The sequence below is a fragment of the Ictalurus punctatus genome, chromosome 9, assembly GCF_001660625.3.
Source record: "Ictalurus punctatus breed USDA103 chromosome 9, Coco_2.0, whole genome shotgun sequence".
NCBI classification, from domain to species: Eukaryota; Metazoa; Chordata; class Actinopteri; order Siluriformes; family Ictaluridae; genus Ictalurus; species Ictalurus punctatus.
This window is the reverse complement of record NC_030424.2, coordinates 17,544,754-17,557,642: the sequence shown is the minus strand read 5'-3', so window position 1 is coordinate 17,557,642 and position 12,889 is coordinate 17,544,754. Positions and strand designations below refer to the sequence as shown.

The 12,889-nt window shown below is 38.5% G+C and overlaps 1 protein-coding gene across 2 annotated transcripts in view; it reads right to left on the bottom strand.

Moving 5' to 3' along the window:
- Positions 1–11,470, bottom strand: part of akap6 (A kinase (PRKA) anchor protein 6) — a 109,753-nt gene extending 98,283 nt beyond the window's left edge. For both annotated transcript variants that reach the window (XM_017477206.3, XM_047157685.2), the window contains exons 1-2: positions 11,348–11,470; positions 358–719 (exon numbers count right to left, since the gene is read on the bottom strand). In XM_017477206.3, the coding sequence (XP_017332695.1) occupies positions 358–675 (318 nt within the window). In that variant the 5' untranslated portion in view covers positions 676–719; positions 11,348–11,470. The remainder of the gene's footprint in view (positions 1–357; positions 720–11,347) is intronic.
- Positions 11,471–12,889: the final 1,419 nt, after the last annotated feature.

The following is a 12,889-nucleotide window of genomic DNA, read 5'->3' as shown; positions in this document are numbered from 1 at the left end:
GCTGCAACACTATAGCCAGCACTGTCAAGTGCACAGTTTTCCTACAGAATTGGGATACTACCCTGCATGGGTAGAATTTTTAATTAACTCATTCTCACCAATATTCTTTATTTGGGGGTTAATGTGGGACATTTGTAACTATTTAGGCACTTCACTGATTTTGATCTGCCAATGCTAATAGCACATAACATATAACAGCTAACAAAGAATTTTTGTTATTTATGGCAATGACATTTTTCTAAATGCTACAGAAGCCATACTGATCTATATGAAAAATAGAACATAGTTTAATTGCACAGTTTAGCACACTTCATGTACATCTGCATGTAGATTACATCTGGCAACAGTGTCTCTTACCTTTAGCTGCACCAGGTGAACGTCCACATGCCGGTTGAGGCTGTCCTGTTGCACAGACTGTGTGAGATCTCTCACTCTCTCTGCTGTCGCTCTCAGCCAGGTCTCAATCTCTGGCAGGTGAAGCACCACCTTCCAGTCTGCGCCTGTGTGCAGGGGAGGGGGTTTTTGATTCCTCAGGCGGTGTTCTGGGCTCTGAAGCACTCCACTTTCATTAGGCCCACATGGACCCTGTTTAGAGCTGGACTCCAAAGTGGGAGTGACAGAGGTGATCATAGGTGAGACAGCCTCACTGGCCACCGGTGACACTGCAATGCTCATGGTGAAAATGTGCTAGATCCGTACGATGGAGTCTCTGGTACAAACTGTGGGGAGTATAAATAAGGTGGAGGAAAAAGGGGGACACGAGGGAAAGAGGGATGGAAAGGAGAAGAGAGAATATAAGTGTATGAGTATGAAATATATTGATTTATTTTTAAGGTTTAAAAGGGGATTAAGGATGAAAATGCACTGGCAATCCATTTCATGCTCTGCTGGCATACAAATTGTCCATCGCTTGCTCAATAACATGCCCAAGGACTTTGCATTTTCGAGTATTTTCCCTTTTGAAGTAAACAGGAATGTGTGCAATTTTTCCATTACACTTATCCTCTCTCAATACCAGCCAACACATAAATCACAAAGTAGTGTTATGGGATTATTGTATCAGTTGAATGCCATGAACAAGATACCACAGACATTCATATTAGCTCTCTCCATAAGCACTGGACTCACTGACACGTCTCTCTTCAATTCACCAGCACTGATCTGCATTCAGGAATAAATCAACTACATATTCCAGCTATGTGGTTAAAAAGTGAAATTCTTGCTAATCTGTTTTTCCTGATACTTTCATTCCTTAATTCTTTATACCTCCCAAAGATACTGACATGCGATGACCTCTGAGAAGATTATCTCATTTTAAAATGTAAGAACATTTTTAAATGTTTGTGCTTTATTAAACTTACATACAGAAGCCCTGATCCACAATTTGTGAAAAAAACTGATAAATTCTTCAACTTAATGATTCATTATTTTTTTTTTACTTAACAGCTAGTTAGTTTGAGTTAATAACTCGTTATTTCAACATATTACCTTGTTACTGACTTAACATCCCAAAATCAACTAATAAATCAATTTTTTTGTGTCATCTTATGATTCTTATTCTGTACACTTCTGTTTCCCAGATAGTAAGTCAGACATGGATTTAGTGGAATTCAGTTGACACAAATATGTCTAACGATTGATAATTCACTTAAATGTGTACATTTACATAATTCCACAATGGTCATAGCAGTCACTTTGTATATGAATTGATTCCTATAAAATGAACAGCCTTTGGGCAGATAAAAAGACACAAATGAAGATAACTTAAAATAAGACAAAAAATCACTGTAGATCTTGATATGCTGTAGGAAGTCAATATCCACAGTCAAGTAGTCAGTAGTCAATTAGTCGATTCATTCAGGCAATATGACTTCCTGAAATTCCCACTCTGTCTAGAGTGTACGTCGCTTTGCCTTTGCGAATGACAGGCGTGGAATTGCTTCAGATGTAAAAATAAAATACAAAGGCCAGCAAGAACACTGGTACAAATGACTTCATATTTGTATTAGTTGCAAACTACTGTATATTCATACTGGTATTAACTGTAAAACATCTGCAATGTGTATTGGCACAAATTACACACACTCACAAGACAGTTCCTATACCTATCTCTATAAGGAAGTAAATGTGTAATGGGTGCTCAGTTATACGCAGCAGGACAGGGGACGTACCACTGTGCTGTTCAGTGGAAGACAACCTCACTCTGCAAACATTCTTCAAACAGTCTTCCAGCTTTAGAGAATCTTGGATATTCCAGCTGCCTAAAGAACTTAACCACATTTATTCCAAAAGACTGAAATCGGGACTTCCTCCTCTTAAAGTCCTGCTGAGACAGTGACAGCCACAGAGTGGCACTCATCTTACCCACATGTGTGTGTGAGAGACACATCGAGCGAGCAAGAGAGAGAGAGAGAGAGAGAGAGAGAGAGAGAGAGAGAGAGAGAGAGAGAGAGAGAGAGTGAGAGATGTACTGAGGGAGAGAATATACAGCCAAGCCTTTCTATCTCTTGTGAGCAGCAAGGGGGAAATCACGGAAGATGAAAAATCAGTGCACAGACTTGCATTAAAAAATTAAACAGTGCACACAGCATAAATGTATTTTTAGTAAAATCAAATTATCAAGCTGGTCTGATGTTTCTTAAACAGTGCATAATCTAGCACTGTGGAGGAGAGGGGGAGGGGGAGCTTTAGAGCTTGTACTATGATGACTGCAAGATCCATCAGATGACTCTCACTTCCTCTGTGTGTCAGAATGAGGCAAAGGCTGAAGAATGAGATCACTCCTTGAAAAAATAACCCTGGATAAACGTCACATGTGCCTCGAGTTACAATCTGAACAATAAAATGTGACATTGTGTGACATGTGAAATGTGACACACCCCAATTCTGTCCTGCATATAATTTGGTGTCAAAGACAGCAAAACGTACTCCTACAGTGAGATAAGTCAATCTTATATGCTAATAAACAACAAACAAGAATCAGTGTGTTGGCTAACCAAAATATATGGCTTGAGTCATTGTGCTTAGGCCAAGAACCTTAGTCCAAGGAACTAGGGAGTTATAAAGATATAACCATGCCACAGTGGCTTCCATGTTTAGATAATTTAACCACAAAGGCTATGCAGGAACAAAGGGGTAGCTCATAACATAGACTACTCCACTCATGTTGTTACTTTTTGGTTATGTTCCCTCAACCCTATGCTCCTCCTCCAAATGTACACTTGGTTTGCAATAAAGTGCAAACCTATGGTGAGGGTGCATGGCTTTAGTGTTTCAGATGATTTTTTAAACAGCAAGCTGTGTATTATTAGATGTTTATATGAATTATTATGGAGGATTACTGGTACATGTTATGTGAAGGCACAGCAGGGGTGTCTGTAGCAATTAATGTTTGACCATGTAAAAAGCATCAAAAACACAAGCATAGTAGTATAAAGTTTTTCAAAGCCATGACAAAGGACATCAACCTAGGTTGTTTTCTAAACCACTAAATCACTTTATCATTTTATCTTCCTCCTACTTTACAATGTGTCTTTTACTTTTGTGGGTTAAATATGATTGACTTGAGTCAGTATGGCATATGTAATGGGATAACACTGCTTGTCAATATAGAGTTTTAAAAACATGGTGTCACTGTACGCTTCATGACACACTTTCATACCTAAAGAAGGCTGTGCAAGTAGTGACTGGTTATGTAATTAGTCATAGTAAGTTTCTGCTAAACCCGTCCACAATTATGCCTCTCAGAAATATAACCTACTTCTCATCATGGGAAAAACTAGTCTAATGTATCTTGGTAAATCCACTCTTTCAGCAATATTAGATTCGTTCATTTTTTCAATCATTCAGCTGGTCACACACTTATGTCATCCTGAAACTGACTGAAAACCCCTATGTGATTGTGCGCAAGTGTATTGGTGCATGGGCACAAAGATATGTTTGTACATTTACTTTTCAGTTTGCATAATTATAAGAACTTTTTCATGTGTCATGTCTCATAAATGTACGTTTGTAGCCATTATATTTGGGATCAAATAACAAGCAGTGTTTACATGAGACCTGAGATGTCGTCGGAACTGACTCTGAAAAGCTTCATGTAGCTAGGCGCGGCACTTATTACCCATTAATCGATATTACTGAATCTGCAAAATACCTAGTAACAAGCCATCTTAATTAAAGCCGTTAAAAACTGGTCAAGCCTCTCATTTTCTGCTGGACAGAACTACTAAACACCACACTAAATTTCTACACACATAAACATGACAGTAATCACCAGCTAGGAAGTAATAATAGGCATCTAACAACAGATATTGCACTTCAATATCTGAAGCAGATATGCATCCATTAAAAAAAATTAATGATGGTGCATCCATTATAAAAATTAATACAGTGAGCTATAGTGGTATTAGCACTGTTATTGTTATGATATGTAAAAATAATCTCTGACAGCAAGATTACTTGGGTATATCATGGAACTAAAAGAAACGCCATCATTAACTAGACAAAGAGATGTCTTACGTAATGATACACAATGACATAACAACTACGCAGTATTATATTAATGAAGATGCATCAAGAATTATCTTAAATTAGCAGCCTACAGTACACTGCAAGCCATTTTTCCTGCAGTGCTACTGCTCTATATCAGGGCACACCCATGTTTCTGTTCTCTATACATGCCTATCATATTGCTTTCTGGGTTTGATAACTCAGATAACCCATAGGAACCTGAATCAATACAGCTGGATAGTTAACTGGACGGTAAGAGTGTGGGTGTGTTAGGAGTCTTGCAATAATCTTGTAACACCAACATCCTCATAACTGTGTTTAAAACCTATTTCCTGCCAGGCAGTGATTCACCATAACTGGCATCATCTGAGTTATGGTTATGCACAGGGTCCATTACCAGAACTGTGGGTTGAACAGTGAGTCCAAGTGTGTGTGTGTGTGTGTGTGTGTGTGTGTGTGTGTGTGTGTGTGTGTGTGTGTGTGTGTGTGTGAGAGTGTGTGTGTCTGCTGTAAACTATAGTGAGTACAATAAGCATGCAGGAATAACTAATCTAGCTTCAGCCAGAGACCATGTAGGACCTGAGACGACTGTCTGCAGGGGAACAAAGTCAGGATTCTTCTCTCTAGGCCACAGACCACGTGTCCTGAATTATTTATTGTTTTGGGAAGCAGACATGTTACAAAAATGGGCCTTCCTAAGCACTGCACAGATCCATACCAAAGAGGACCTCAACTGTTAACTGCAGATAAAGAATTTTATAGTCATGAGAGAATACCTTTTTTATATAATACTGAAAAAATAATAAGCAAGCCTTTTTCTTTGGTAGAAAACAGGAGTAATAAAATCCTAATTGAGAGCTCTTAAATCATCTTATATTTACACAATCACAGATTAGAAGAAAGAAAAAAAGTCATAGTTCATGTTCACAGTTTTACACTGTGCAATTTCCTCAGTCATTTCAGATTATTACTTGTCACACTGTACAAGATGATAACAGTATAATCTTGTCTGAATTCTATAACAGACTGTGTGATAACATGCTCATATCAGATTATACGATGAAGATCATCCAACCACAGACCTGCAATTAAAGTCTATGTTCTGTTTACGTCACTAGCATATGATTACTAGCATGGTTACTAGCATGGTTACATCAATTGGCGTGATCTGGGCTCGTGCAGAAAATGGGGTCACATAAACAGAAACATTCTTCAAAGTGAACTGGAGGTAATAAGGGTATTTTTTCTGTCCATTACCATGTTTTGTTTACATTTCACCATTACTATTGTATTGCCAATGTATTTGTAGCTGCCCTGTGAGTTTCGCATCATACTATGCCATCCTCCTACAGACCCTTTTCACATGACGTCACACAACTTCTGTTCTGACTCAAAGCAGTGTATAGTTACTTCCGCCAGCACAGTGGAGTTTACCCAGTCCCTTCTACATCTGCCAGAAATACGTCTAGATGCTGTACAGCGACTTGCAGACAAATTTTCACTTATGACACGACCTAAACATAAAGGATACAGATTCTTCATTGAGCAGTACCTGTTTGATTATGAAGCTAAGCATTTGTATTATCCAGCCCAGCTTACGTTAGCGGAGGAGTTAGGATAACGGTAGTTGTTAGCGTTCTCTTCTGCAAATAGAAAGCCTTTAAGTCCTAATTTTTGAGTAATTTACTGTAATACAGACCGCAGACTCCTGTTTCAATCGTGTTTCCACATTACTGATGTTAGCTATAGATTGTGTATAGTTAGATAAAAGTCAGTAACGTATTTATGGTTAATGTTGTGCACTTTCACCAAAAAATTGCACTGGAATACAGTTTCGAATGTAGTTGTGGATGAGGTGACAGTGAGAGGGTGTTGTCATAGGTCCATGAGGAAAAATGAGGAGGCTCATCACCTTCAGGTTTATTTATTTTCATTTTATTCATTAACGTTATCAAAAGAATCAAAATATAAGAACCCATAAATACGTAAACTTTATTATTCTAAACTTTACCTTTCGTGTTTCGTGTTGTTAGTTAGCACGTATCCAGCATGCGTATGGTAAAACGGAAGTACGTATACACTGCTTTGCGGAAAAGCGGACGTTTTCTGATGTTATCGTGAAAAGGGACTATTGGTGGCTATTAGATGAGCGTCACAGAAGCGGTCTCACTCTGAGATTTTAGTAAAAAAAATTGCTGATACTGCCAGAACTTTGGTCGCACTGACACTAAATTACCTGCAGGTTTGCATGTCACTTTATGTCCTAGAATTGTTTTAGAATGTAGGATTTTTGTCTGCAACAGCAAATCATACAATGTAACACCAGCTTAACCCATTCCCATGTCTGTACCTGAAGCTGTAGAAAGTTGTAGAGCCAAAATATTGCTCATTATCCTTCACCATCATACAAACCACTACAAGGATGTCACTGTCACCTCCAGCTTGTTCATTAGAGATCTAAATCTGTGTTTCTGGATTTCTGTAAAGCTGCTTTGTGACAATGTCTATTTCCAAAAGTCCTATAAAAAATATAATGGAACTGAAGGTAATTTTGGCAGGACATACATAATCTCTGTCTTTCTTAGAAATATGTAACTGCATATTACACAGTACAGTTTATAGGCTCATGGCATATTACATAATTTCCTTTCTGTATTAAGTGACCTTCTGCTATTCTATTCATCTGACATCACTGACCTTCATACCTTGTAAAAGTCTTTTATATCACTCCTATCACATAATTCTTCACCATGGAGTCAAGCAGAAATGTCATTACTGGAGTCCTTCCTGTTACCTTCTCTATATTCTTAATAACTTTCAATGAAGATCATATTAACATATTGAAATTACTCAAAATTTCTTTCAAACATGTCTGACTCTCATTTTAGGACTGTGTTCTGAACTTCTGAACAAGCATTGGAATATCTAATCTCCTTGGGACACTAGTTCAAAAAAGCTAAAAGTAATAAAAAGTATTTATTTTTCACACCTGAAACACTCATGAATATACATTTCAGTATATTTCTAGGAATTTTCTGCCAAGTCTTAAGGCCTAATATATAGGTATTTTGCTCATAAGTACAGTCCCAGCAGAGAATGCTCAGTGTCACTGAACTGCCTCACATGGCTAAATCTGAGACAGAATTCATCTTAAAAGTATCAGTTGATGCTCAGTAACTCAGAGAAATAACCCTACAATCCTACATTTTTGAGGAAGGATGAACAGACTGTCCATTGTCCATTATTTCTCGGAATACACTACAGTATGTATACTTACATTACCTAAATAAATCAAGTCTACATCTGCTCTGAGTGGCAGTTCCATGCTGAGTCCTGGACCTTCCATTAAATGAACGATAACAATTACCAAGAATTAACACATTACCTGTACTGAGAAAAGGACCAAATATTATTTTACTTGGAACTCAATTATAATGGAACTCTAACTACAGATGTGGGAGCAAAATGTGCATTTGTAGAAACAGGAAATCAGTAGATGGCATATTAGCTGCTATTGCTAGCTAGTGCAACACATCTTCGACACTGTGAAAGTTCACAATTGGTTGTTAGTCAATGCAGCACCACTATTTAAACAGAACTATAATGATGGCTTAACAACAATAGCTTTAGAAGAAGAAAAAAAAGAAGAAAAATTTGTAAAAAGATATATTAGTAGAGCACAGATTCCAATTCACATAACATGAGTACGCGATAATGAGATTAATGAGAATGACAAATGTATACATTTGATGTGCAATTATGTAAAAATCCTTTAAATGTTCATCAATTTATCAAGTAAGGCATCACCTCAAACTAACCTATGCTATCGTAATTTACATCCATCCATCCATTTTCCATACCGCTTATCCTACACAGGGTCACAGGGGAGTCTGGAGCTTATCACAGGGAACTCAGGGCACAAGGTGGGGGAGACCCTGGACGGGGTGCCAACCGATCGCAGGCCACAAACGCACACACACTTATTCACAGACTACGGACAATATGGAAATGTCAATCAGCCCATGTCAATCATGTACATGTACACACATGTCTTTGGACTGCAGGAAGACACCAGAGAACCAGGAGGAAACCCAAGAAGCACGGGGAGAACATGCAAACTCTGCGCAAAGGGCGGAGGCGAGATTCACACCCCTAACCCTATAGGGGCGAGGCAAGTGTGCTAACCACTAAGCCACCATGCTCCCCAGAGTTACCTCATAGAAAACATATAATTTAACTTACAAACAAACAAACTCAGTGTCAGACACAGATGCCTAACTATATTACGAACATCAGCTAAAAACTTAAAAATAAGGCAAACACTAATACTAAACTATAAGTACACTAGTCAGCAACTTAGCTAACCCCTGCCTTAAGTCCCTTTCTATAGTCCCAATCTCAACACGCACACTGTACTGACATTTAAACTACAATTATTAGTTAATAGTTCAAAAGTTGATTCAAATCAGTAGAACATTGCATATTTCAAGACGACAGAGTTGTTGGTGACTAATGACAATTTTTTTTTTAAGTGTACACTACATTATTACCAACATAATATGTTTCTAACTGATCGCACATGTATAGCACAAAATATAAGAGAAAATGTAAGTAACTAAAATTACTTTTGACTGTATTGCTGTAATGTTGGAAAGTTGTATAAAACTACATAAAAATCTCTTTGCGAAGATGTCTGATCCTAAGACCTTTCTTGAAATGGTAGATTTGAATTTGCACTATACAGTATAGCCACATAATTTAACTGTTCACTGATGCCATTACATGTATATTTTCAGTCAAAGGGTTTTGTGCTCCTAGTGGTTTTGTTAACATGAAAGAAAGATCTGAGGCCAACCAGTCTAGTTTGCAAGCCTCAATAATAACAAATAACAATCAACAGCTTATTTTATGAACAATTCCATTCCAGGACACCATTTCAAAACACATGTTAACAAGAAAATGTCAGTATATTGTATGTTAGCATGTCATTAGGACTGGGCGACAACCTAATAAAGAGGATGAGCTTATTCAGTGAGTCAGCAAACACATCAGCCCTTGTGTCAGGTGTACGGTTACCGACAGGGTGGGTCACTGTTCATTACACTTATACATTCAAACCTCTTGCATCTGTAGTTTTAATCTATCTGATATGTGACGGAATACCATACAAGATAGCTAACCTACAAGAGTGAATCCTCTGCTGTGGTTAAAGAATTTTTTTATTGTATTGTATGCTTTTTATCTCTAAGGCGTTCATTTTCTGGTTCTGAGATCAATTTGGTGACCTTTGAACTTAATTAACACAATGGTTGGAGGGAAACTTTTCATCAGCAAGTTCAGTGTTCCTGTAGCAACAACCTCTCAGCTGCCCTGAACTCCATAACGAGAGATGTGACACCTCGATTCAACAACACAATAACCTGAGCACAACATAAGAAAACAGGAAAAGGACAGGAAGGAGTTCAAATACAACATACATGCAATACATTCATATGTTACTAATTTGTTATTATAGATATAATGAATTCTCATTCTTGCATATAAACTATTTCCCCACAAACAGGTTTAATAATGCTGTAAGCTCAAGGCTATATAAAGCTATAAAGTGGCTATCTGCCCACTGCCCCACCCTACTGTGCTTTCTGCTAAAGGCTAGTTGTTCTCAATATGCCAGAGTGACAGTTCAGAACATTGCTGCACTCTTCACTTGAAACATGATATGGCTGTTTGTTACAAAGCTCTTGAATCATCTAACATTAAAATCTGTTACCTGAGCATGTTTGGGATTTTGATGTTAAAATACATTGCTAGAAACAAAAAGCTTCTGATTCGTAAAACCAAGATGCAAGGTTTCTGTTGCCTCTGAGGTCCTGTACATGAAGGTAGCATATGTTCTGAGTCACCTACTGTATCTCCCATCATAACAGGATCAAAGCACACTTTTTATGCTCTGAGGATAAAACAAAGACAGGAGACGGGCAGCTGTGGAAAAGGTTTAAGCTCTGGTATCAGCGGGGGACAACTTTAATGGAACAGAGCTCCACATCCCTCCTGATCTAACCCCTCCTTTTTCTCCTGAAGCACAAAGATTCATCACCATAATAAAACAAGTGTCTTGCAGAACAGGGAGGGGCCGGACAAGAGGGAATTCTACCTATAGACACAAATTGACACAATCAACAGCCCAGAGCTTAGGACAGACATATTAAAAACACATGTGGGGTGTACAAAACCGTTCACAGAAATGTTTTAAACCACACCTCACAATACACACAACACTTTCCTTATACCTGAAGCTCAGTGGCAGGACGTGGATAGGGCCAAAGCAGTGACAGCGCTAAACAGTTATGCCCCAAGAAGCACACTCACTATTAACTCTTCATTCTCCACTCAGCCAGCAAGAGCATCCTGAATTATATACACACACAAATATAAACACAGAGCCAATGCATGTCAACACTCTGCTTTCGACAAACTGTGCACAGGTTCATATCCTTGCAGCCTTGCCTGTATCCCTTTCCCTCAAGGCTACATATAGTATCAAAACATACAATTACAGACATACACTTCCCTAACGGCTGGATCTGTTCTCCAGTGAAAGCTCTGTGTGTGTGTGTGTGTGTGTGTGTGTGTGTGTGTGTGTGTGTGTGTGTGTGTGTGTGTGTACGGCAGTTTTTCCTTCTCTGCAGGCCTCTTTGACAAAGCAGGACACCGCTCGCCGCCTTGCCAGTCACCGCTATAAGCGCAACATAACCTTGGCAGTAGGAACACAAGAATCTGTCTCAACCAAAAGCACAGTGACAACACGAGTGAGAATGGAGAGAAGCGTGGCACTCACCTGATCCCTGCTTTACTCCATCTCGTGCTCAGGGTGTGAGTGTGGCTGCGATGTGGGGGAGGTGTGCGTGCGTGTGTGTGTGCTGAGACACTGCGGCCTCGAGCAGCGCGCAACAGCGGATGCTGATGATGCAGCGCCTTCAGTCGAGCAGCCCTGTTGCCTGGGAAACTGTGGAGTGATGGAGCAGTCACGCTGCGCTCGGATTGGTTGGCGAGGTGTGGCGCTTGAGGTGGGTGGGGCTACAGGAGACAGGAGAGCGGTGACCGAAGATTACCCTATATTAATATAATATATATTACTATACCATGTTATGCTTCGTAACTATGCTGCTATGTTAACAAGACTAAATATTATTATATTATTAGTTAAATAAATAAATAAATAAATAAATAGATAAATGACGACCCGAATCCCCTTTTGAAGTTTATTGCAATACTATTCGTTTATGCACTATTCGTTTATGTCATTTTAACCTATTGACTATAAATACTAAAGAAAGGAAGATGAAAACATCTTTACATCCACTTCAAAGTAAAAATAGACATCTGGACAATTAACATCAGAGAAATCCACCAGAGAAGGTTGCAATATACAATGTTTTGGAGTTATAATTACAATAACAATAGTTTCCTGTATTTAAGTATATTCAAAAGCATTTTTTTACACTCAATACAATAACTAAGGCTGGTCTTATAGCACTGTACTTGACACACATATTTGACACCCTCTTATTTCCTCAAAAAAAAAAGGCATAATTATTATATACATTGTTGTAGACAACTTGAGTTAATAAGGGATTTTGTTTGTATTTTGTTCAATGTTCATAAAATCCAAAAATATCTATTCACTCCTTAAGTGATCTTCAGTAACTGCTTTATCCTGGTCAGTGGTGAATCTGGAGCCTATCCTGAGAACACTGGGTGAAAGGCAGAAGAATTCCTCCTTGATGGAACATCACTCCATCGCAGAGCACCATGAACACACACATTCACGCATTCATTCACACCTAGGGACAGCTTGCCTGCACGTTTTTGCACCTTTTTCAGGAGGAAACCAGAGAACGCAGAGAAAATGCATGGGAATTTTGGGAGAACATGCAAAACTCGCACGGACAGCAACTCGAGCTCAGGTTCGAACCAGGGTCTCTGGTGTGCCCCTCAAATATATTATTGAAGATTAATTATTGTGTGGATGCATTACAAATAAAATTATAAAATGTAAAGCAGAAGCCAAAATCGCACATAATTCTATATAACTTTTATTAGAATCCAGGAAAGGAAGGATACAGCAGTGTGATACACTTTGTTATTGAATTTCCATACAAATTCCACTGGATGGCAATAATGTTGCAAGATTGAGAAATGAGGCAAGGCTTGGTTTTGAGAGACAAACAGTGTGTACAGCAATCCAGTGACATTGAGTCTTCTGAGTTTACAGATGTAATTCAGCAGTTCTCTGGTCAGATCAAATTAGGTGGTAACTGTAATATATTCTTAGGAAGGAACTGGCTGTTTGAGGGTTCTTTAATGGGCATTTGGATTA